The sequence below is a fragment of the Fusarium verticillioides genome, chromosome 11 (assembly GCF_000149555.1).
Source record: "Fusarium verticillioides 7600 chromosome 11, whole genome shotgun sequence".
NCBI classification, from domain to species: Eukaryota; Fungi; Ascomycota; class Sordariomycetes; order Hypocreales; family Nectriaceae; genus Fusarium; species Fusarium verticillioides.
The window spans coordinates 697852-722634 of record NC_031685.1 but is presented as its reverse complement, the minus strand read 5'-3'; the positions used below and the strand labels follow the sequence as shown (position 1 = coordinate 722634).

The window sequence follows — 24783 nt, the reverse complement described above, 5'->3', positions numbered from 1 at the left end:
GAGCGGGCAGTCCCGTCACAGCTATTCATGAGCCGGGCTGACCCCCGTATCGGGCAGTGTACGAGTCTTGCGGCTCTGATCGACCAACGGACTGTTTCATTAGGGACCGAGGGAACACTTCTGCGTTCTTCGCCGGCTTGCAAAGCGCGTGACATTCGTGACGGGCCGAATGTAACAAGAAACCATGCCGTTGATAGCTAGTCTCCGCATAGGAAGAGGCTCCGGGGAGAAGGTTGGAGAAGGCCTTATCCCCATGGGCATTGGGGAAATTCCCCACCATAACTACGCAACGTAGCATCTGGCCTCAGCTTTTGTGGTGTCACTCTGTCCAAGATATTGCGTTGGTAATTTTCCTTGGGATGGACTGGGCCTCTGAAGTCTCCACGGACCCCGTGGGGGACGAAGGTATTGGAGAATAGAGGGGCATGCTCTGTGCGGGGTGGATTGAGGTAAATTTTTACAGCACGATCATCATCATCAGGATTGGGGCTCGTCTCGGGCTTCTCTCCAGATCAGCCTGAGAGTTCTCCGAGGGATATGTCATGAATATTTCTGAACTAGCGTAAACCCTGTTATTACATCAGAGGTGCAGCCGGAGATGCAATTCACTGGCCCTTGATCTCTTTCTTCCGAGCCTTGACATCCCCCTTTATCCCTTTCGCCAATCCCTTGACTTCCGATTTGAGGGCTTTCTTGTCCTCCTTGGAGATTTTCCCGGTCTTTTTAGCCGTGTATAATTCTTGAAGAAAGCCGGTCACGATTGTGACTGCGGCTTGGACGGCGCATTTGGCACATTGATCACCGTGCGTTAGGCTGTCAACGGCGTCGGCGAGAACTTGGAGCTCGGCTTTGGGGCGGTTTTGGAGAAGTCTGTCGAGATGAGGGGTCTCGGACTGTCCATGGACTTGGCAGTTGTTGGAGCTTATCGATACGGATGGAGTTTGTGTCTTGGTCTCCGAATGAACCGGTGATAAAGTCATGGTTAAGATCGAGCAGCTTGTAGTTAAATGATGATTCAGATAAACGGATAGAAACACATAGGTAGGTCCAAGATACATTCTTTCCCTTTTCTTTATATGCTTACATTATTTTGTGTTACTCGTCGGTACTTCGCATGGTAGTGACGGAACAAGTCTCCCCGTCCACTACCGAGATCACCGAGCGGAGATTTTACAGACCGGCCGGGATTCACAGCTGGTGTAGGGTAGTAGATGTCGATGTGACTCTCAAAGGTGCAAATTCCTCCATTTTTCGTTTGAGATCATATACATTCATGAGTTGCTATCTTACCAGCGTGGGAAAGATGGTCTTCTCGAATCTAGGACTTATCAGTCGCGTGTTGCTTTATCGAAACCCCGCTCTTGTTCCTCCTGCGTACCTTGGATGGTCTTGTGCATTAGCGATAATGAAGGCCCCAAATGTGAACAATGCTAGCAACAATGACACGTTTAAATCGTTGATCTCAACCCTCATTCTCCACTGATTACAGCCTTATTTACGCCATACAAATTCTCTCCAGATAAATACTTCACTTTGCACACTAACAGTTGTCTGAGATTCAGTGCCGCATAGCCAGCTCTATGACGCCGCGATTCTGCCCAGCCAACAGCATCGTCGCTACGCCCAAAGTGTAGCGCTTACCAGTCAAAATGGACTATTGATATAGTCCGTTGTCCGCTATCTACATTTCCATTGTCCGGAATGAGGTACATCTGAGCAATTGGACATTCATATTAAAGCTGGAAATGAGTGCCAAGAAATATGGGCGATGTATTGTTGATTGCAGAGTAAAACATCTGACGATTCCGTATTTGCAGCCCCTCCAACCAAATGTCAGGCCTCAAAGTCCTCGTGTCGGGAGCCTCAATCGCAGGACCTGCGACAGCCTACTGGCTCGCAAAGGCTGGCGCAAAGGTCACAGTAATTGAACGCTTTCCCGCTCTGCGTACCGGCGGACAAGCCGTCGACATTCGCACCGCTGGCGTCTCGGTCATGCGAAAGATGGCTGGCTTGGAAGCTGCCGTGAGAGCCAAGTCGACGCAAGAAGAAGGGATCAGCTTTGTCCGCGAAGATGGAACGCCTTACGGAGTTATCAGACCAACTGGGAACCCGGACCAACAGTCGCTTGTCTCGGAGTACGAGATCTTACGCGGGGATTTGTCCAAGATTCTGTTCGATATGACGAAGGACAACAAGAACATCAACTACATATTTGATGAGCAGATAGCGTCAATGCAGCAGAGTGAAAAGATTGCCGGTCCTATCACAGTCACGTTTGCAAATGGTACGGAAGCCTCGGAGTACGACTTGGTAATCGCTTGCGATGGCGCGACGTCGAGAACGCGTGCATTGGGACTAGGATGTAATGTTGGCGATCACATCGTCTCAACCAACTGCTGGTCGGCCTATTTCTCGATACCCCAAGATATCCTCGGTGGAAGCAAGATTGGACAGGGATTCAACGCAGTGAGAGGGCGGAATATCAGCATTGGAACGGATCAAGCAGGCTTCAGTCGCGTCTTGCTTATGTGCATGAACCCGAGAAGTAAGTCAGAGAGCGCGGACGCGTTTCGGGAGGCTTCAGTCAAAGGGAACGACGCGCTCAAGAAGTACATCGCGCAGCATTACAGTGACGTAGGATGGAAAAGCAGTATCGCTCTCAAGGAAATGATGAATTCCGACGACTTTTACGCGAGTGAAATTGTACAGGTCAAAACACCGACATTGTCCAAGGGACGGTTCGTCTTGGTTGGCGATGCAGGATACGCAGCAGGCCTCACAGGTGGCGGAACCAGCCTCGCCCTTGCAGGCGCCTACATCTTGGCAGGAGAGCTGAGCAAACACAAGGGAGACATCACAGCTGGTCTTGAGGGTTATGAGCAGCAGATCAGGCCTCTGATCAACAAGATGCAGGTGATTCCTCCGCTGATCACGACAATTCTGGCGCCGCAGACAGCTTGGGGCATTTGGCTGCGCAACAATATTTTTGCCTTTGTCGCGTGGACGGGGCTCGTCGAGCTCGCTCAGCGGTACATTGGGGCCGGCTTTGGCGATGCGAAGGCATTTCCAATTCCAGAGTATGATTGGGAGAATTGAGGACTGACTACGGGACTTTGCACTGACTGACTGGTGCGCTTTGCATAAATCTAGCAAGACTGATAAGCAAGTTTCATAATGACAAGCACTGAGGAAAAGGCCAAACGCGCATAAAGATCCATGCCAAGCTATGCTGTGATAAACAATTGTGCACTGTACACAGACCAGCCTCTTCATTTTCCAAGTGGAAGCCCAGAGGTTATGCACCCGCGCTCTAACAGGATCAAGCGCCGTACGGAGAGCCATAGAGTCATAGCCCGAAATTCTCGCCTTTCACAGGGGGCACGCGTCGTTAGGCCCCTCTGCGTGTCGCACGCTCAACGCGTCAGCACTAACAATTCTTTTCGCGTGCTCAACGTCTCATCCCTGAACTGTTTGTGCGACTCTGTCTTTGGGCTGCCAGCGACTGGCAATCAGCATGTACCCCACTGTAGGATTTCACAAGCCAATTACCTAATACTCGCTCTCTTCTGTCATGATGCGCTAAACGTTGGTGGTCTGGCTCTGAAAGACCGAGAGACTCGCGTAAAATCGACTGGCCTAGATCACTTAATGCGAAGCCTCGACCGTATCTGAGCTGCATTCGGTGAGATCATATTTTCTGTGCCTACCTATTATAACACAAGTCATGAATAGACATGGCACAGCACATGAGCGTTCGAAACAAATATTACTGGCAAGCAACTTTATCATTCTTTGCCTAAGATGTACTCTAGCTCTTTGCATCAAAGGACAGTAGTGATCAATGTTAACCAAGGGAATGTTGTCGCACAAACATGCGATGCCAGTGATAGAAATACGGGAAACTTTCCCCAGTAAACTCAGGTATTATAAATCCAGCTAACCATAAGGAAATTTTGCTTGATGTATTGTGTTTTTACATTGACGTGGGCTTTTGACAATCTTAAGCAGTATCAGCATCGTAGTTCTCGTCATCAAATGAGGGATCGTCCGAGTTGAGAGGAGCATCAGCATCAGCAGCGCCGGTACCCGCAGGGACGATAGTAGCTGAAGAGGAAGCGGCCGATGATGTAACTGCTGATCCAGTCGCAGTGGTAGTCGCCGCGCTGGTTGGGATACTGGTAGGAACACTGGTAGGCACAGCCGTGACGCTTCCAGTGGCGCCGGCGGATGATATGCACGCAGTTCGATCGGAAGCGCAAGATGTCTGAGAAGAGCCAGACTTTCTGCGGCAGACGTAGTAGGCATAGTTGCATCGTCGGATGGCCTGCTCGTTTCTCCACCACTGGGCAAGACCAGAGACGGAGGGTCGAGAAAAGGTGCGAGTAGGAGGACCGCCGGCACTTGACACTGTTGTAGTAGCTGTCTGAGCTGATGTGGCAGAACCGGTAGAAGAAGATCCGCCCTTGATGCATGCTGCGTAGTTGGAAGCGCATGCCGATTGGTTGGATGAGTTGGTGATCAAGCAGTTGTTGTAAGTGCTGATGCACTTGTTGGCGTTGAAGTCTCTGAAGAGCCAGGTTGGCAGGAAGGGCAGAGAAGACATGGCTCCTCGGCCGGGAGCAGCGGTTGTCGAAGATGCAGCGGCAGCAGTGGTGGTGCTGCTGGGCTTTCCACCGCCCCGTCCGTTTTGAGGATGGGCTGCGACAGAGACCGCAAGGGCAGCGGTGATGAGCTGAAGAGTGACCTTCATGTTGTAGTAAGTGTTGACTACTTTGTAAGTGTATAAGTTGAGTTGTTCAAGGAATGGTTGTGAGACAAAGATTGTTGTTCCAGTTAAATGTCAAAGAGCTTTTGAGTGTGAGTGAGTGACTGAATGAGTGCATTCCCAGGGAACTGAGAGGGACTTATATACTGTTATCCTCATGCAATCCATTCATGACCATCAATTTCTGCCCCCCTCCCCGAGTCCAGACTTGACGATACCTGACGTAGCGTCAATCTTTGCACGTTCAGGCACCACTTTGTGGCTTGCTCTCATTCCCGTCGGCAGCCACGACGCCACTGGCCTTGAACCTTATCGACGAATATGCAAGGTCTGGATGTTGTAGAATTAGAGTTTCGGGTGATTAACACTCTGCATACTTTGGTGGTTCCTGACTTCATGGCCGATCAACGCAAATAGACTCGGGGCGGAATTCCTCAGCGCCTTTTCAGGGACAAGTTTGCTTAGTCCCTTCACTTTCCGGACCTATTTCTCAAATACAGGACCCTCGATCTCAGGGCCCCTCATTCCATAGCCAGGGCAAACAGGGCCTCGATTGGGTTTTGAGTAGAATCATCGACAATGGATTAGAGATCTCTGTTGGTATTGCGTAGTTGGATGACAAATTTACCCTCAACTACATCATCACATGTTGCATCGACTTCCCAAAATGCCCGCATTTCAGCTGCATTGACCTCATATCTTGCCACCGCTGTGATTATCGATGGCACACTTTATGTCATTTGCAGATCCTTTACTCTCACCCTCCGACGCTGCTGCAGAGTGCTGCTCTCGATGGCCTCCTCCGCAAGAGACTAGATGATTACAGAGACAACCCCCACCAGGTCCAAACATCGGCCCAACCCGATAGGGCCAGTCGGGAATATGGAATAGCCGAGACATATCGACAGCTCTGGGCCAAACTAGACTCGACCTGTTCCTGCCTCAATTCCATTTCCGTCTTCGGGCTCTCTCACAAGTTGGTGCCGAAACAGGTTAGAAGAAGCTGCCATCCAACAGTTCCCATACTTTGCAGTTCTAACTGTCTGTAGTCGACAGGATGTCTCTCCAAGCTGTCGGAAGTGTCTCGGGTAGCTTGCCTCGTTTGATGTTGGTCTCCTCCCTCCACTTGAGAAAATTCACAAGTAGTACGCTGTGTGCATCTTGCTTCTGATAAATTTCCAATGTGATAAAGACTGTAGTATCAGTTCGACGTTTCTGTTTAATCATAACAATTACAGAGAAAAAGATCCAGACAGCGACAATCCGACTGCCAGCTTGTGTTTATGGTTTTCTGATGCCATGATTCTTATATACACAGAGTTCATGTAAAATGGATTATGTTCACAGCGCCATGTAGAAAGTCCTTGTATCACTCTCGCATCACCCCAAGGGCTCAACCTGATAAACGAAAGATAGCAGGCAGCAGGCGTTGGAATCACAGGAGATCTGTTGTATTCAGTCTTTGAGATTCTTCCCGGTGACCACTTCCTCGAAACCCGGCGTAGTGGAATATCGCAAAGCTCATCCAACTCGAACTTAGAGACATAACTTGTTGAACTCACTGCCTCGTACGACTCAAGAACTGATGTCGAGTTCAATGACCCGATGAAATGCCTTCCATCCCCTTTTTGAACCATAACCCATGTGATCTCTACTCTTGCTCCAACCTGAGTCTCCTGGAATGCAGAAACTCATAGTCTGGCATAGCGTCTCTCACCCATCGTTCAAGCTTTTGCGCCCCTTCTTCACCAAACTCAGCCTTCCACTTGACTACTTCTTGATCGATATCGACTTTCCCAGCGACTTTACTCTGGTCAATCGTGGTACTAGCGTTGATAGAGCTAAGCATCCTCTGCTCCATGTGGCTCAGCTTATTCAGCTCTTCCTCTCTTACCTTATCCCACGAGTAACGGACTTTACTCTCATCAAGGCCAGTAAGCTGCGCATACTTGCCTACCAGTTGAGGACATGTCATGACATCGTCGGCGTCAATGACGATAGGCCAGATGCTGTCGTTGGCAAAGTGCTCGGTGTAAAAGTCATACAATGTTCGATGCCACCTCGTAGTGACCTCTGCTGCCATGGGTTCCTTTCTGGGACGCTTGAAGCCCTCCCACTCCATCTTGCCAAAGCATGTGCGGTACAGAGAGGGAATCATCAGAGCGGGATGACGGATGAGGAAGGTTGGATTCCAAGTCTTGAGAAACTCATCTGGAAATAGAGTGAGATTGAGAGGTGATCGTGTTCGTTGAGTGATGTCCATCATGGGAAGCGGTGCCGCCTCTTTCTGGGATCCAGTTAAGCCATTGACATAACTGTCCTCGCAACGAGGATGGTTCAACATGATGGAGTGTTCCTTCACATAAATGATCTGACCTTCCTTCTCGGCCGCAGCGATATAATCTTGGAATCTTTCAGAGCATTCCTGGATGACCTTGTTCACTGTCGCGCTCTCTTCCTCCGTCCATGTATCCATCGGCTTCTCGGCTAACAAGAAGTGCTTGGGCAAAGATGGAAGGAAGAAGTATCCTCCGTGGGTGGCAGGGCGTACGTTCTGCTCTCCGAGGTTGAGCATTTTGACCAACAGGTTGGAGGCCGTCCGAGGAGACGTAAGAAGCCAGTATCGAGGGCGTTGAGGAGAGTTTGCGCCTTTAGCCATCTTGAGTGATGTTGCTTAAGAAATTCTTGAAGTAGCGAGCTAAGTTGAGCAGCTGAAGCTTAGGGAACAAGATGTATTTGACACTGACATAATAATATGAGAACCTGACTAGAGGATTTAAACCAAGTTGACTCGACCATTGATGAAGTACTTATAGCAAGTCGAACTGGAAGAGAACTGGCAGCTCGCCTGATTTCTGATGTCACAGGTACATACAAGGGTGTTTTCGGTTGTCGGTCGCTTGGCTCGTCGCTCCGGGCCGTCGCCATGCATGCATGCAAGGTGGTGCCAAGTGGGTTCAAACTTGAAACCGGCATTGGTTGATCACTCAAGACATTCATGTGAGACGCTTCTACGGCAATTCCAAAATGTCCGATCCGGATGTGTAAGCGGAGGATTTGTTCCCTGTCAAGATCTTCATCGTAGTCTGATAGAAAGACAAGATACGCGAAACTCAGTCGTTTGTGTTCCGTAACACGAGCATCAGCAAGCCTGATCTGGTCACTGGTCCCCTTCTCTATGCTGTTCTACACATCCGATCGTCAGGAGCAAGGCAGAGTGGAAGATAATCATTTTGTTCCCCAAATGCCAGGCACAGCACCATTGCCTGCTGTGAATATTCGGAACTTTGAAGTGCGAACCTCCAGGCCGTTATGTAATGATCAACAGTGTTACGCAGATACGGTTAAGGATGACTCCACTTCGCCAGCAACCCTCGAGTCAAGAAGACCGCATCGCGTAGCATTTCAAAGAGCGACTTCCGAAAAATCATTCACGAGTCCAGGGAAGATTGCCGGCCGAGTGCCGCACCGCTCTTATCATATATGACCTCGCGCAATAACGGCCCTTTTCAAAGGCCGAAGACTGAAAGTAGCCCGAGTTTGGTGACTTCATCATATTATGCGCAACCGGAAATCTTCCCTTGTCCGACAATACATATCTTGTATAGTGTTGAGTGCTGTCGGTGCAAGTATACAACATCTCGGGAGCCTGAGTTTATTTTTTGCACCAATCGAACCGCAATTTTAACGAGAGAAGTGGAATCGTTATTATCTCTAACGTAGCCATGCCTGTTTGAGTTATAGCTAGAGTCTCGAGCATTGACGATAAGAATTTCCTCTCAATGTCATATCACCATCTCGAGACATGCTGAACCCTGAACAATTGAATCTTGAGTGCAACACGTACTACAAGAATTGTTATGGTAATCGGACTCTTTAGTAGAAGATACTGGGCATAACATGATGTTCTGTAGAGTCCTTGGAGACTCGATGTTTCAGTGGTCTCCGAGGCGAAGTGAGGATCTCAAAGCGAAGGATGCTACATATATTATGCTGTTCGGGAACCCCAGATTACTCTTTGATGAGAGGCGTTTCAATTAGAACTTAATCTATCCTGCATAGAAATTCCCCATTCAGTGTCCGTCTATAAGATCATTCGACCGGCGACGGCTGCCGGGTACCAGTCCGTCTTTGTCCGTACTTGTATGAAAGAATGTCATCTCTGAAGTTCACGTTGCCGCAAAGTGGTCCGCAGAGAAAAAAAATAAAAAAAGGCCAGTTCCATATATAGAATTTGCCTGCAAATTGTTGTGAACTATGGGATGACTGCCGCCTACAAGGTCAAGCTTTAGGCTGTGAACACAATGTTGTTGGAAGCATCAAGGCGCTTTTGGCCTTCTGATCCTTACAAGGATTGCTATTACAATTTAATTTGTGGAACTAGTACCCTAATCTTCCATTGGCCAACTACTAGATATTGTAGTTAGGTTCGTATCACAGCTGCATGGCATGCCAATTCCATGAATCCTAATCTCACGTCAGCTATTGCTGCTCCGCCTCTTGCGCGAATAGTTCTCGTTTTATTGCGCATCATTTTTGGAACCTTTGTCTCTCTTTAACTATTCCTACTACGAAAAATAAATTCTTTGAACGACATCCAAGTCACAATGGCTTCCCCAACTTATGACTACATTGTTGTTGGAGGTGGCCTTGCGGGCTGCGTTCTCTCCAGCCGCATTCGAGAGTACGATGGTGCAGCCAAGATCCTTCTCATTGAAGCAGGAAAAGAAACGTGCGGCCGCTCGGACGTACATAATATGCAGGTTTTGAACCTAGGCGGCGAATTGGACTGGCAGTATCAGTCAGAGCCCGTTGAAGCACTTATGGGACGACGGATCACTCTCAACTCCGGAAAAGGTCTGGGCGGCAGCTCTGCTATTAACTCAGGTGAGTGAATGATTCCTGAACAGTAGGTGAAGTCGTTGAGTAACGGTTATATTGTGCAGGTGGCTGGACTCGTGGTGCTGCAGCAGACTACGACGCGTGGGCAGCCCTCGTTGGGGATGATCGCTACAGCTACAAGGGCCAGCTACCGTGGTTCAGGAAGTCCGAACTCTGGTTCGATGATAAGAACCCGGATCAGCACGGCAGCGATGGGCCCATCCGTGTAACTTGTGCCAAAGCAACCAATCGCGTGTTCCCTCTCGCTGAGAAAGCCGCTGCTGGATGGGAAGAGCTTGGCGTTTCAACACTGCCAGACGGCGACCAGAACAGTGGGAATAATCTCGGGCGCGCATACATCTGTGAGGCGAGATGTGATGGTAAACGCGAGTGGTCTGCCAATCAGTATTCATTGGATGGAGTCCAAGTTCGTGTCGAGACTTTCGTGAACCGTATCATCATCCAGAAGATCGATGGGAATCTTAAAGCTACTGCTGTTGAGCTGGCTGGCGGTAGCGTTGTCAATGGTCAGAACATCATAATTTCCGCTGGTGCATTCCGCTCTCCTCAAATTCTTCAGCTCTCTGGTATCGGCCCGAAAACCCATCTTCAAGAGTTTGGCATTGAGCCACTCGTCGATCTTCCAGAGGTTGGCAAGAACTTATCCGATCATATGATATTCTTCCAGCACTGGCGGCTGCGTGATCCTTCTGCTGGGCATACTATTGGGTCCGCCAACCCTCTGTTTCAACAACCCCAATACTCGCAAGGTGTACCTTTTGACTGGATCGTCAATACCAGAATTCCACAAGAGGGCCTTGCTCAAGCTATTGAAAGAGACGAAGGGACAAAACCGCGTGAATCTGAGCACGTTCTTCTCGCGAGAAATAGAACATTTGTTGAGAACATTATCATGTTTGCAAAGCTTCCGTTTCCTGGCGTCCCCATGGATACAGAGCATATCACTAGCGCATTGGTAAGCTTTCTGCCAACCTCGACGGGCTCTGTGTCATTGAAGTCTGGGAAGCCTGGCGAACATCCAAAGGGTGAGTAATCTTTCTCATGTGATACTTTACGTGTTCGTATCACTGACTCCAGGTAGTGGATCTCAACTATCTCTCCACCGAGGTTGACAAACATGTGTTCCGAGAAGGATTGCGCCAGTTGACGAGATTCATGCTGAAGTCCAAATTCAGTGATCAGATTATCGGAGAATCTATTCCCGAAGGACTCCCAGTGGAAGCTCTTGCAGTGGATGATAGTGATGATAAGTTGGATCAGAGGATAGCTATGACTGGCGGCACCTCGTGGCACCCTTCAGGTACTTGCTCCATGGGGAAAGTGGTTGACACAGAGTTTCGAGTTGCAGGCGTTAAAGGACTTCGGGTTGTTGACGCATCAGTCTTCCCTGTCCCACTGAGCGCACATCTTCAAGCCCCCCTCTATGCTCTCTCGGAGCAGGCAGCAGCTATCATAACTGGGCAGGTGTAATCCATCGTGAGACTGGCAGACATTGCAGAAGTTACTGACTGAGGATGGGTTACACGTGAAGCTTGGAACATGATCTGCCAATTTGAGGGAAATGCAAAGTTGGACGCATATGAGATTTCCTGGGCATGACCTATTTAAGGGAATCTGCAAGTGGACTTGTTGAAAATCTCATTTCTGCTTGTACCGGCCAAGTGAATTCCCATTTAGTCATTGCTTTAATGTTGAGGCACCCACACTGCGCACTCTGTTGGAAAACCTTTAGCTCTGCAGAATATGTAATAATTGAGGTATATTGATCCTTTGACTTCTGAAGCGGACGAGATATGAGCATGTCTTGACCGCTGGCTGGGTAGTAGCAACTGGCGCGCCATCTGCGAGATGACCGATGTTCCCATGTTGAGTGGCAAAAGATTGCAGGATGCATTGGAGAGTTGGGGGTCATGTTTCCCTCACCTGTCTTGTTTCCGACCAGCGTGATGTCCCGTATGGGCAGGCCCCGATGCTGGAGACGTCATTGCTGTGCCGCGGACAAGACATTGGGGGATCTGAATTCATGTACATTTTCCTTTCTATTTCGTTCTCAAACCTTTCTTCTAACCTCGTTGCGCCTTTGTTTGACTGGCCAATTACTCAAGTCTTTGATGTTGTACCGAATCTTGACGAATTAGAGAATAGAGCAGAGGTGTATCTTGGAGCCATGGAGCATGAAGGAAGGGGAATTGAGGGCAGGCTCTTTTGTGAAGGTATAGGAGGGGTTCACATCAGAATTTGCGACATTTGTGTTGAGAACCAAGGAGAAGCTATGCAATATTCAAAAACAGTCTTTTGTTTATTTCGCATGTATTAATATATTTGCATGAGAAAGACCGTCGTGTCACCCGCCAAAGGGGCTATAGGTGCTCGGAGTAATAAAGCCCAGTGAGTAGAATCAGTGCCTTCTACCCCGGATTTTGGGGGCGTCATTATGGTAGAGCTTCCTACTGTTCACAAGAATCCCCGCTGTTTAAATGAGAGACCCCGCTGTTGGTGATACAACTCCTGCTGCTAGCCCGATGACACCTGCTGTCAGTTAGTAAGAGCGAACTTATACCAAGGAGATGAGATCAAAGTGAGACCCTGCATGTCATATCTCTTCTCCTTAAGACTAGGCCGCCATTATGTCAGCCTCAAGATTATTATGTTGGCTCTTGATGCCGATCTTCACATTGGCAGTCATTGACAGGTAACGTCATCTCTGGGGTATGCTTGAAACGAACTGACTTTAAAGAAAACGCATCGTGACGGAGAATAACATCATCCGCAAAGGGCTGATCACCAATGAAACGACGCCTCTGCAAGTTGGGAACGGTAACTTTGCATTCAGTGTTGATACGATGGGACTGCAATCATAAATCCCTTTTAACACAATGTCACGCTGGGCATGGCATAATGACACTGAACCAGCTGGAGAGTAAGTTAATCCCATCTTGAACTAGAACTGCTTCGAAAGCTAACCACGGGTAGCCCAGTAGACGCATATACCGGTATACAGAAACAGACGCATGGTAGAAACGTTTCCTATGATCTACCCGACCCAAATCTTCCTGGTGTTTCTCAAAGGCTCATTGGGAATCCAAACCGTGTCAATCTTGGACGTATTGGACTGCGACTCAACGACGATACACTGTCATCAAGCAGCATATCTAATACCCACCAGGAGCTAGACCTCTGGCACGGAGCCATCCCATCAACTTTCACGATCGACGATGTCAAGGTCAAGGTTGTCACGCAAGGCGACTTTGATTCAGACGCAGTTGTTTTCACCATTGACTCACAATTGATCGAGTCGGGAAAGCTCAAGGTCGAGCTCGACTTTCCATACCCTCCAATCCATACAGCAAAGTACAAGAACGAAGTTTTTGTTGGAGTCTACGACTTCCCAAAGAATCATTCTACAAAACTTTCAGCCAACCTCAGAGATAATACAGCGCACATATATCATGACACGGGTACTAAGTACTACGTGAACCTTCGTTGGCCCAAGAAGGCTTCACTGGAACTGAAGCGCCTTGGCCTTCAGGGCTCTACCAAACCCACAGCTCATCGATATATTCTTTCATCGAGACATGGAAGGACTATTTATTTCGTGGCGCACTTCTCTCCAGACAGGAGAGTACCCGACCTGCCATCTACTATTGATAGAAGTAGCAGAGCTGGATGGCAAGACTACTAGAGTCAAGGGTGTTTTGTGGATTTGACCGAGTCCACGAACCCCAACGCTACTGAGCTTCAACGTCGAATCGTTACCTCCCAGTACCATGTCAGAGTCAACAGTGCTACCGATGGTGAGCCTCCTCAGGAGAGCGGCTTGATGAATAACGGTTGGTATGGTAGGTGCAGATTGACTTACTTACGTGGTAAATTACTGACAAAGGTAGGCAAGTTCCACATGGAGATGATTGTATGGTACAGCGCTCACTGGATCTCATGGGGCCGAGATCAATACTTGCACAACATCTTCCCTGTGATATATGAGAAGCTTCAGCCTAAATCACTCACCAGAGCGAAGAAGATGGGATGGTAGGGAGCACGTTGGCCAAAGATGACCGAAACCACTACCGGTCGAAGTTCGCCTGGCGGGATCAACGCATATCTGATGTGGCAGCAGCCGCACCCAATGTACATGGCCATGCTTGCTTTCAAGAGTAAGTCGACGAAGACGACGTTGAAGCGCTGGGATCCGATCTTGGAGGCGACTGCGGATTACATGCATCCTACGCATGGTTCGACCAGCCGTCTGGCAGATATGATCTAGGTCCACCGTAAGTAATCAGCTACCTGAGCAAGAGCATGAACGCCATTCTGAAAATTGGTAGTGTAATTGGTGTCACTGAAAACACGCCCCCGGAGAACACCCTCGATCTTGCTTACGAAGTTGCATACTGGAGATACGGCCTTGACGTCGCCTGCGAGTGGAAGCAGAAACTCGGCTTAACTGTACCTGAGCACTGGGTGACTGTTGCAAAAAACATGGCGAAGCCTCCTCAGATCTGCGGACTATATGCGGTGTACGAGGGTCTCAACTCGAGCTGGTGGGATGACCCGGCACTCAACCGAGATCCGAGAAGTTTGATCATGCTGTAAGGTATTCTACCTGACACACCTGCAGTGGACAAGGAGGTCGCTCGGCGAACGGCGAATAAGGTCTGGGACGTATGGACTGACCAAAACATCCGGGGGTGGGGACGTCCTGTACTGGCAATCAACTCGGCTCGCATTGGGAATCCTGAGCGTGCGATATATCACTTGACAGCATACGATTATTGGAAGTTTGATGACGCAGGTAAGTAAGATCACAAGCTTTACGAAATGCGTAGGATGAGACTGAGTCATCCGGCTGTAGGATTCGCCATTCGTGGTGGTGACGGCAACACGCCACCCCCATTTATGCCTGGCAATGTTGGGTTCCTCTTAGACGGTAAGTTTGCATGGTTCTTGAGGAAAAGATTGGCGCTCACTGACAATGTCCACAGTGGCGTACATGGCTAAAGGATGGGACGGATCGAAGCGCGATGCGCCTGGGTTCCCTGAAGATGACGGGTGGGTAGTAAGGCATGAGGGGCTTCGCAAGGCGCTGTGAGATATGGTATAGCTCTGGTTAGATAGAGAGCTCATGTTCTACCAGTAGAGAGAGACATGCTTGTGCTTCTCTGGAACTCTCTGCCTAGTGTATCTCGACTCTATGCTTTCTCAGTCGAGGCTTCACCTGGTTCGAGCTGACAGGAGACACATGCCTGACTCTAATGACATTGCATTTGGGTGGTGCCTTAGAAACTACCATTAAGAATCGTTGCTAGTTTCATTAAAAGGGTTTGAGCATGGCCATAAGTGAAGGATAAGCGACGAAGGAATTGGTGTGGGCGGCAATAAGAAAGCTTCTATCAACCCCGCTTCCTTCGTGACATTTATAGCGTAAGACTCCATCGCAGGATCAGCCTAACAGCGTCACAGCCCTATTAAAAGACACTCGTTTAATACACAAAGCCTGCAAATCATTCCCTTTTTTATTTGCCGGCACACTTCTACCCGCAAAAGAGGGGCGTAAGCTGAGTCAGATGCATCGCAGTCTCAAGTATGACAGGGCCTAGCTTATCTTTACGAGTCCGTGGTTGGTTTGGGGCTCGGACTGAATTGCTCGCACTCAGGGAGCGGCTCAGGCTAGCTCTGGTCTCTGTTTTGAGTGCTCGTATGTGATGCGCAGATAAATCTTCGAACCATCCGTTTCTCGCGGGCAGTCAATTCCTATAGTTCGGCACAGGTACTGCTGATTGATTGACCATGCTTCGCATATCTGATATTAGCTCGTCGATTGACAGGACAAAGCTGTTCCAATACGCGATCATCTTCTTCGTTTCTTTCAAGATAATCACATATCTACAGCGACTCTTCTTCCATCCACTATCTAGATTCCCGGGTCCAAGAATCTGCGCGGCGTCACGACTGTATGAATTTTACTGGGACTCGTTCCAACACGGTCGATTGTGGGCAAAGCTACCTGATCTTCACAGGCGCTATGGTATGCATAGCATTGTTTCATTCGCCAGACATTCCCTGACAAGCTTCCAGGGCCCATTATTTGCATTGGACCGAATGAAGTTCATATCGAAGACTCCCAGTACTTCGATACGATCTTCGGATTTCGCCCGTTGAATAAAGAGGCCATGACAGCGAAAGAGTTTGGGATCGACCATGCTCTATTCGGGGTCGAGGATTACAAGACCTACGTCAAGAAACGTGCTGCATTTGGGAATGCGTTTTCTCGAACAAAGCTTTCCAAGATACAGGACCAAATTAACGAAGAGATCCAAAAAGGATGCATTTGGGTTGAGGATAATAGCAAGGATGGGGGTCCTGTTGATCTGGCGTATGTTTATCCTGACCTGCGCAAAATGAGCGCTAATCTCGCCCAAGCTTCTTGTTTCGGGCTGTTCCAGCAGAAATCATAACCAAATATCTTTTCGGCCAAGAATATGGGTTTCTGCAGCATGTGCAGACCACCAAGAACCTTTACGATAAGAGGATGGACAGATTGTTTGGGTTCTCACATCTGGGTAGATTTATACCCAAAGAGATCCCCCTTTTTCTGTCTCTCTTCCGTCAGTTGATCTTGAGGGCTCTGGGGTTCAACGACCCAGGTTCTGCATTTCTTGACTATTTCTTGGTACATATCGTGGCATTCTAAAGGATCACAGACTGACGTTATGATAGCTCGCTCAGAAGTTGGTGCAAAAGGTCGTGGCTCAACACAACCACTCGAATGAAAATTCTGAAAGCGTCCCGCAACATACCGTGTTTGATGACTTTCTAGATAGCTCATTGCCTCAAGAGGAAAAGGAAAAGGGCCCTCTCACTCAACAAGCTGTGGCTATCTGGAGTGGGGGATGGGACACGGTCGGATTTGTGCTGACCATGGCGGCATACCAATTACTCCAGAATCCACAAGTTGAGCAGCGCCTTTACGAGGAACTCAGAAAGGCCTGGAAAGACCCTAATGAATCCCCCGAGATCACAACTTTGGAGGGCCTGCCATACCTTACTGCTGTAGTCAAGGAAACGTTTCGTCTATCTCCTGGTGCGCTTTGCCGCCTGAGTCGCGTCAACCCTAGCGGCATCGAACAATATGGCGATTGGGAAATTCCCCCGGGCACAATTATCAGCATGTCTATTCCGGATGTTCTCTCAGATAAGGCAATCTGGGGGTCTGATGCTTCTGTTTTCAAGCCCGAAAGATGGCTCAGTGGAAGTGCGGACCTCGACAGATACCTAGTGACTTTCAGCAAAGGAACGCGAGTTTGTCCAGGAATTGAGTTGGCATGGATCGAGACCCGGCTTGTTATTGCTAGCCTTTTCCGAAGGTACGAGATGAGCATCGTACCAGAGGCCGGCATATCTGATGATGATATCATGCCGTATTACGAGGGGTTCACGCCTGCAGTCAAGAATTGGATATCGCGACTGCCGGTCAGCGTGAAGCCTAGACATTAGATTCTATGCCCAGGAGTTGTCAATAATGCTGTGTGGCTGCTGTACGGCGCCAAACATCCGAACCCTTCGAAAACAATGTGCCTCATATTTGCCGATCCATTTCTCGTTTGTTTTCATATGGTCAGCACTAAAATCAGGCTTGTTGCTTGTTGAAGGCTGTTGAAGTGGCATGCATGAGACGCTAGAGATTAACCTTGTCTGTTGAGTCTGTCCTTTAGCCCAAAATGAGCCCAGGACCCCGCTACAGGTCTCATTCTGAGCCATTCAAAGACGTCACGGTGCCGCATACCCGTCCAGGGCTGATGGCAGCCTCCACTAATAAGCACTTGACGCGGCAGTGAAAACCGACTTCATTCCCCTCAAAGTTTATATTTATCAACTCCAAATTTCACTTCATCCTCATCATGTCAAACAGCGGACGCGGTCGAGGTGGATTATTCCAGCGCGGTGGTCGAGGTGGTCGAGGCGGGGGGTTAATAGGGTCAGCGGTCCGTGGCGTAGCAGGCGGGATAGGGCTCGTGTCGGAGAGCGTAAGCTCCTACAAAGAGAAGAGAGCAGCGGAAAAAACCCCCGCATCCTCAGAGTCCCAATCAAGCGGCACTGTCGTCGGAAACGAGCCGCCACCGAACTATGAGCCTCAGCCAAGCCAGTATGAGGACTCGACTGAAAGACAATGGGAGCTCGACGAAACACAATCCGAGCTACTCTCAAGTCCCCATGACGGTGCTGACACCGCTCAACAGACTCAAGTTGACAAGGATCTTGTGGCCAGTTTCTTAAGAGTGCATGGCTCTTCAACTGGCCGAACCAATGCTCAATTGGAATTGCCGGTCATTCTCGCGCAGCGGAGACCAAAGGATCGAACCCGTGGCTTTGTTCGGGGATATGCTCCGATGCTTGAGACAGTCGGTATTGACCAAGCGGCATGGCTAGACTTTCTAGATAAATTCGATCAGTCTACTCGAGCCTCACCTTGGATCGAGGTCATCAATTTTGCAGAGTTCGGCGGTTTCTTTGTACCGATTGCGCCAAGCATCGCCATTAGTGCAGCCGTGTACAAGACAATTGAGGTTGCGAAAGATGTCCAAGGCAGACAAAGGTAACATTCTCTATCCAACCATCACCCCATCTCCAGCAGAAGCTTACCAAGCATACAGGTCAAACAAGTTCATTTCTCAGATGAATGAGCAATACTTCTATCCCAAGGGCTTATGCTGTCTGATCATGACCTGGCGACCCGATTCCGGGACGTCTCACGAGGTTGTTGACCTGACATCAACAGTCGCTTCTTCCATTGGATCGTATGACTCTTCATTCACCAACAAGTTCAAAACCTCCAGCGGAAAGACCTATGGTGATTTTGCTCTCCCCGAAGCTGCCCCTCTCATCTTTCCGACCCTCGATGTCCTTGCTGAGGCTGATAGTGAAGAATCGAAGGGTCTGAAGCAGAGCCTGGGTGAGAAGAGAGCATACATCCAGGATTACTATGACAAGAGAGCCCAGGCTCAGTTCGTAAGTCATTGAAGTTGATAGCTGATGAGTGTTTGCACTAAACCCGACTACAGGCGCTCAATAGACCGGATAACCTCTTGGCCAACCAGCAAGAAGCTCCAAAATTCTCTTCACGATATGCTGATCCCAGCCATCCTTCCAACAATGGCTCCTTGATCTCCCTACTCACTGGCGGATATGTCGACCCAACGAAGCTTCGCCGAGGCTTGAGGGGCCAAGCACCAAAGGGCCAGAACCAAGGACAAGCCAGTGGAGCACGGAGTGATAGACAGCCCGGTCTGCCGATGCCTTACAAGCCGGTCAAAGCGGCAAGGAAATTTCTTTTTAACAAGGTAACTATATCTTGCGCTTCCCAAAGACTCCAAAAGTGGTAGTTAACTTGTATAGGACATTTTGTATTTAATGGTCGTTAATATGCCCAGTGAGGATGAGCTCCGGGAGGCCAAGACTGCATTGGACCGCAGATAAAGGATTTCTACATTCAAGGGCGACAAGCTTTTGTCGAATACAGGTTAATTCCATAGGAATCTGGCAAGCTTTCTGGACTGAGCTACTCGCGGCTCCTGGGCTCTCTGCGCAGCTCGAGCGAAGCTGGAGGCATGCATGTTGGCTCTCGTCAGCTTGTACCTCAGCCTAGGGCTTGCAATAAGATTTATTGGTCATCGTGAAAGCTTCTAGATAAAAGCTTATATCGGGGGGGGGGTTTATATCGTGTTGTCATTCATCACCTGTGTTTGCAGCCTAAAGCTTAACCTTATAGGCCGTCTTCATCCATAATACCTCAGATACAGATCGAGCTGTCACAAACAATAGTAGTTCCAGGACCAAATGAAAGTTCAATCAAAATATTATTAAAAGCTCCGCCTCTTAACTGTGATTGCTTCACGATCCTATCTATAAGCTCAACCCTCCTTCGTATCATGCACAATTTAGGGCTTAACAGCTTGCAAGTGCGACTGCGCCAAGTTCGTGAAGAAACTGGCACCGAGAACCTTGCTTGGAGTGGCAGGGTCAGTTGCATTGCAAAGCTTGGCAAAGTTGCCGTTCTTCCTGAGTCTGTCCTTGGTAAACTTGGAGTACTTGGACAGAGAGCATGACTTTCCAGGCCCATCCTGGCAAGATGGCACTGGGTAAACGACATCGTTGATCAGGATTCGAACAAACTTCTTCGAGCCGTAAGCCTTGTTGGAACCGCAGCTGAGACGCTCAAAGGCGATGGTACCTCTCATGGGAGAAATGTTGGAACTGCGCCAGATACGGTCCTTGGGAATACGATCCAGAGGAAGAGGAGCTTGCTTGTCAAAGACTCCAGTAGCGACAGCCAACTCGTTCAGCTGGCCGTCATTCAAGAAGCTCATAAGGATCTTGGGGAGCTTGAAAGGCTGTCCGTCAAAGTTCTTCCCCGTGGTATCAGGGCCAGCAACGAAACGCTCGATCAGAGACTCAAGGAAAGGTACCATCATCTTCGAGGCAACCTTGGTGGCAGGTCCAACACCGTAGTAGTATCTGAGATCTTGCTGATACTCGTATGCTTCCAGCTCCTTCTGAGTGAAAGTGTCGCAGAATGGAGACAGCTTGCCCGTGATTTGCGACTCAAAACCACACACGTATGGGAAGTCATTCCATGTCGAGTCGTCAAGCTGAAGGTCGCCCTTGATGTATTTGGACAGGCGCTTCTTGAAACCTGGAAGCCATCGCTGACGCCATTCGTTCTGCTGCTTGCTGCTGTCATCCACGAAGGTAGGGCACATATCAGATGGAGCAAGCGTGTCGCCCAGGTGAGATGGGACGCCTTTGCCGGTCACGGAAACAACTGTTCCCAGGGAAGAGTTGGTTCCAAGAAACCCGTGAAGGAAGAGCTTTGCGGTCTGAAGAACTCTTGTGTAGTTGTTGGCCCACACAACGAAGTCCTCGCCCTCCTGGTACAGTTCAGGGTATCTTTCTGAGTCAGTCAAGTTCTCAAAAGCTGACAAGGCAGAGCTCTTACCTGGTTCTAATGGTGTAACCCATATCAAAGAGCTCCTTGTATCCAGTCTTGCTTAGCTGAGCGATCTGGATCTCAGGGTTGGTGAGAGGGCTCTCCCAAGTGTGGATAAAAGAGAGTGGTCCCGTAGCGGTGTACTTGGACTCTCGGAACTAAATTGTTTGTCAGATGTTTCCTTGATCAAAACTGCTGATTATGTCTTACACGGCGAGCCATCTCGAGCCATCCATTGTGAGCGCCCTGGTCAGGATAGCGGGATCCGTGGCGCGACACGTATGCAGCTTGGTCGACCTGGCATCCTTCAGGGACCGTTGAGGATATTTTGGTCAAGTCCTCGCCTAAATCTGTTAGAGGAAAGACTTAACTCCAGTCTGATGCCACCTACCAATGTGCCATGGGCCGTTGGCTCCAACATGGGCCAGAGGGCTCTTTGCCGAAGCGCCATCGGGCAATAGAACGGCTTGGATGGGATCAAGCGAAGTGCCGACTCCTGCGCTGCGTGCGGAGCATGTTGAACCTAGCAGGGCGACAGCAACAAGTGGGCCTCTCATATTGCTTCTGTTGATGGATCAAAGTCTTTGGGAACGAGCGCGCACAGATAGACAAGCAAAGAGGAAAATTGAACGTTCATCAACGAAGAGAAATATATAGAACTACGACAGCCCTTGCTCGACCCGGAAATTAAACTCCAATTCTGTATAGATTAAATGTCATCCAGACTCTCTATTTCCGCCCTTCCGCCCGACGTCAATTGAGATCTATCAACTGCGCCGCGATAGCGAACGGGCCTAGCATGGGATAGCACGGCACGTGTTCTCTGGGGAATAACTTATTCGGTCGCATAATGCTAAAAAGCTTGGTATCCATCGATGCATTGGTGGAAAAGTCAAACCCTCGGTAAAGACGGGCCAATTGCCAGATTCGGAAATGCTTCAAAAGTTGTAGTAGACCAGTAAAACAAAGGAATCAATCGACGTGCCTCACTGACGTAGTGTGCAAATGTGATGGTTTCTATATGCGCGGTTTATGAAGTTGGAAAGAAGAAGCTGCTTTTCGGACGACAATCGCTTTTGTAGTCTGAAGCCGCGATATCACTTCACGAGGTCCCGGCTTTGGACCCTTGACAGGAAGGTATTATGCTGATCACGATGCAACATGACAAATCGGCTCATGAAGCTTGGACTCGGCGTTCTCCTCTGTGATAAGGTTAAGATTTTAAAAAGAGGCTTCAGCCCCCAGGACACAAAGGTAAAGGACAGGCTGTTCTCCTCTTCATGTCGCTCTCCCCATAAATAGACGGCGAACACAACAGAAATCATCATAGCTTCAGTCTTGATCACCTACAAGCCAAGAGAACATGTCGATCCGCACCATGTCCAGCCGGCTCTTTGCCGTCGCCCTCGCTCTTGGTGGTCTCTCAGTGGGACAGACTACTGGAAACTTCAACTTCCTTACCTACAACGTCGCTGGGCTTCCTGCTATTATCAACAACAACGAGGTTCCTGGTGACAAGGGAACCAACGCCAACCTCATTGGTACCATTCTTGCCACCCAGAAGTATGATATTGTTCATATGCAGGAGGACTTCAACTATCATGCCTACATCTATGCGACTGACAACCATCCTTACCGTACTCCTACCTCTGGAGGCGTTCCGTTTGGCGATGGTCTCAACACTGTCGCCAACTATGACTGGACTGGTCTTGTCCGCAAGAAGTGGAACAAGTGCTACCTGAACTCCGGCGATTGTTTGACCCCCAAGGGTTTCAGCTTCATGCGCATGAAGATTCAGAGCATTGAGGTTGATCTTTACAACCTTCATGCTGATGCTGGGTACGTAAGGCGATTAACGTATATTGGGCGGAAACTGACTGTCTCCCACTTAGCTCGGACCAAGGTGATGTCGATGCTCGTTCAGCAGGTATCGATCAAATCCTGGCCTACATCAACGCAAACTCCCAGGGAAGGGCTGTCATCGTGGCTGGTGATACCAATGACAGATGGACAAATGCAGGTCGAAGCATCAACAAACTGACCGATGCCGGCTTCAGCGACTCCTGGGTCCAGCTCATTCAGGGGGGGAAGTTTCCCACAGCCGGAGCCACTGCAAACCCATGCAAGGTCCCTGCTGCTGATAACACATGTGAGATTGTTGACAAGGTTTTGTAAGTCACTATCCTCAGTTTCGGTTCAATGTCTTGCTTGCATTATGCTAATGAGATTATAGCTATCGCTCAGGTAGCTCTGTAAAGCTTACTGCAAAGAGTTTTAACTATATTCCAGAGGTCTTTGTTCAGCCTGATGGGAACATTCTATCAGATCACAATCCTGTACTGGTTGAATTTTCTTGGTCTACTTAGTTCTATAGTAAATAAGACCTGGTTATAATAGCTTAATATAAGACCCTAGGATTAATAAACTATTACTTTAAGTAAAGTAAATGCTTTTATTTAGCTTAACTTAAAGTTTTTTATTATATTACTTTTTTTTTAATTTAGTTTATAATAATATTTATAATATTTATAATTAAAAAAAGCTCTAGTTTAACTATTATTTTATTATTAATTTTACTTTATTTATTTAGATATAAAAGCAATTAATTATATACTTAAATATATATATATTTAATTAATAAAGTTATTATTAACTTTAAGTTAATTTAACTTTTATTAATTAATTTATATAAAAGTAAATTTTATTTTTTTTAAACTTTATTATTACTTTACTTTTATCTTTTTATTATTATAGTTTTATATTATATATAAAGTATTATATATTATATTAAGAAAATATAATAACTTTAAAAGTAAGTTTTAAAGTTATATAATACTATTACTTTTAATTTTATAATTTAATTAAATAAATAGCTTTAATTTATAAATATAAAAAGATATTTCTTTTAACTTTAATAAATTAAATACTTTTTTTATTATTATTTAATCAAAGTAATTAATATTAAAGCTTTAATTTTAAAAGCTTAATTTTAAATAAATTAAAGATTATAAAAATTAATATAAAATATAATATTATTTTATAACTTTAACCTAGTAATAACTAATAAATAAGACTTAAATATTTTAATAATAGCTATAAAAATATTAACTATAAAGTCTTTAGCTAAACTAAAATCTTAATAAACTTAATTAATAAAATTACTTTTAAGTTATAGTATTTTAAGTAACTTTAATTAAAATAAATATATTACTTAACTAGCTAAAAAGCTATAAAACTTAATTAATAAGATTTATAACTTTCTTATAACTTTAACCTTTTTTAATCTGTTTATTTTTAAAGATACTTATTTTAATAATTATAAAATTATTAAAAAACTAATAAAGCTTTTATTAAATATAAGTTCTTTACTTAACTATATAAGATTAATAATATTAAATTTAATTATAATTAAAATATTAAACTTACTTAATATGATAACTAATAAAGGTTATTTAATAATATTTTTTTTAATTATTATTAGCCTTATTTAAGGCTATTAAGCTTTTAACTTTATAAATAAAAGCTTAAATAGTAAAACCCTTATAATAAGCTAGAATTATAAAAGTTAATATTGATTAAGGTTTATTTACTTTAAGTAATATAATTACTACTTTAGTTAAGCAGTATAAGTACTATCTATAAGTTTATCCCTTAATAGCTATATTAACCTTTTTTCTTTACTTTAGCTAAGAAAATAAAATAATATTAAGCCTAGTATACTTATTATAAAATATATTCCTAGACTTAACTATTAATTATAGTTACTAATATTAATTATAGCTATTAATCTAATACTTATTATATAAAATAGCTTATAGCTATATAATTAAGCTTATTATATAACTTATTATAACTTTAATATAGCTATTAGGCTTACTATAAAAGTATAATAGTTAAGTCTAACTATATTAAACTAAGCTATACTTAGGTTTATTATTAGCAGATTATATAAGGCATAAACTAAGTATTATTAAAGTATTATATCTTTTAATAATAGATTTAATATATATTAAGCTTGATTGATAAAAAGTTTTATTAATAGCTAGTAAGCTAGAATCTATAGAAGTATTAGTAAGTATCTTTATATACTAGTAGTAGAACCTATTAATATATTAAGGTTTAAGGATTAAGA

General features: G+C 46.6%; 10 protein-coding genes across 10 annotated transcripts; 6 read left to right on the top strand and 4 right to left on the bottom strand.

The window, feature by feature from the left end:
- Window positions 1-526: 526 nt before the first annotated feature.
- FVEG_10954 (hypothetical protein) lies at window positions 527-1073 on the bottom strand. The gene has a single exon (XM_018900117.1). The coding sequence runs from the start codon at window positions 1056-1058 to the stop codon at window positions 606-608; it is 453 nt and encodes a 150-aa protein (XP_018758337.1). The 5' UTR covers window positions 1059-1073; the 3' UTR covers window positions 527-605.
- A 636-nt stretch (window positions 1074-1709) lies between these two features.
- Window positions 1710-3198, top strand: FVEG_10955 (hypothetical protein). Its single transcript, XM_018900118.1, has one exon. It carries the CDS (start codon window positions 1831-1833, stop codon window positions 3094-3096), a length of 1266 nt encoding a protein of 421 aa, XP_018758338.1. The 5' UTR covers window positions 1710-1830; the 3' UTR covers window positions 3097-3198.
- An 802-nt stretch (window positions 3199-4000) lies between these two features.
- On the bottom strand, window positions 4001-4750 carry FVEG_10956 (hypothetical protein; the record flags this gene model as incomplete). The annotated part of the gene is made up of 1 exon (XM_018900119.1): window positions 4001-4750. The coding sequence occupies one exon, from the start codon at window positions 4748-4750 to the stop codon at window positions 4001-4003; it is 750 nt and encodes a 249-aa protein (XP_018758339.1).
- Window positions 4751-6040: 1290 nt separating this feature from the next.
- FVEG_10957 (hypothetical protein) lies at window positions 6041-7521 on the bottom strand. The gene has a single exon (XM_018900120.1). The coding sequence runs from the start codon at window positions 7422-7424 to the stop codon at window positions 6417-6419; it is 1008 nt and encodes a 335-aa protein (XP_018758340.1). The 5' UTR covers window positions 7425-7521; the 3' UTR covers window positions 6041-6416.
- A 1851-nt stretch (window positions 7522-9372) lies between these two features.
- On the top strand, window positions 9373-11137 carry FVEG_10958 (hypothetical protein; the record flags this gene model as incomplete). Its single annotated transcript, XM_018900121.1, has 3 exons — window positions 9373-9652; window positions 9712-10692; window positions 10749-11137. 3 exons carry the CDS (start codon window positions 9373-9375, stop codon window positions 11135-11137), a joined length of 1650 nt encoding a protein of 549 aa, XP_018758341.1.
- Window positions 11138-12543: 1406 nt separating this feature from the next.
- Window positions 12544-14756, top strand: FVEG_10959 (hypothetical protein; the record flags this gene model as incomplete). The annotated part of the gene is made up of 10 exons (XM_018900122.1): window positions 12544-12587; window positions 12641-13289; window positions 13350-13506; window positions 13555-13696; window positions 13745-13821; window positions 13869-13938; window positions 13993-14243; window positions 14286-14459; window positions 14520-14594; window positions 14650-14756. The coding sequence occupies 10 exons, from the start codon at window positions 12544-12546 to the stop codon at window positions 14754-14756; spliced, it is 1746 nt and encodes a 581-aa protein (XP_018758342.1).
- Window positions 14757-15837: 1081 nt separating this feature from the next.
- Window positions 15838-17161, top strand: FVEG_10960 (hypothetical protein; the record flags this gene model as incomplete). The annotated part of the gene is made up of 3 exons (XM_018900123.1): window positions 15838-16040; window positions 16088-16337; window positions 16385-17161. 3 exons carry the CDS (start codon window positions 15838-15840, stop codon window positions 17159-17161), a joined length of 1230 nt encoding a protein of 409 aa, XP_018758343.1.
- A 284-nt stretch (window positions 17162-17445) lies between these two features.
- On the top strand, window positions 17446-19533 carry FVEG_10961 (hypothetical protein). Its single transcript, XM_018900124.1, has 4 exons — window positions 17446-18260; window positions 18319-18673; window positions 18727-19005; window positions 19061-19533. The coding sequence occupies exons 1-4, from the start codon at window positions 17566-17568 to the stop codon at window positions 19139-19141; spliced, it is 1410 nt and encodes a 469-aa protein (XP_018758344.1). The 5' UTR covers window positions 17446-17565; the 3' UTR covers window positions 19142-19533.
- Window positions 19534-19602: 69 nt separating this feature from the next.
- Window positions 19603-21237, bottom strand: FVEG_10962 (hypothetical protein; the record flags this gene model as incomplete). Its single annotated transcript, XM_018900125.1, has 4 exons — window positions 21043-21237; window positions 20862-20995; window positions 20661-20809; window positions 19603-20611 (listed from the first exon to the last, which is right to left on the bottom strand). The coding sequence occupies exons 1-4, from the start codon at window positions 21206-21208 to the stop codon at window positions 19603-19605; spliced, it is 1458 nt and encodes a 485-aa protein (XP_018758345.1). The 5' UTR covers window positions 21209-21237.
- Window positions 21238-22014: 777 nt separating this feature from the next.
- On the top strand, window positions 22015-23017 carry FVEG_10963 (hypothetical protein; the record flags this gene model as incomplete). The annotated part of the gene is made up of 3 exons (XM_018900126.1): window positions 22015-22490; window positions 22544-22822; window positions 22885-23017. 3 exons carry the CDS (start codon window positions 22015-22017, stop codon window positions 23015-23017), a joined length of 888 nt encoding a protein of 295 aa, XP_018758346.1.
- Window positions 23018-24783: the final 1766 nt, after the last annotated feature.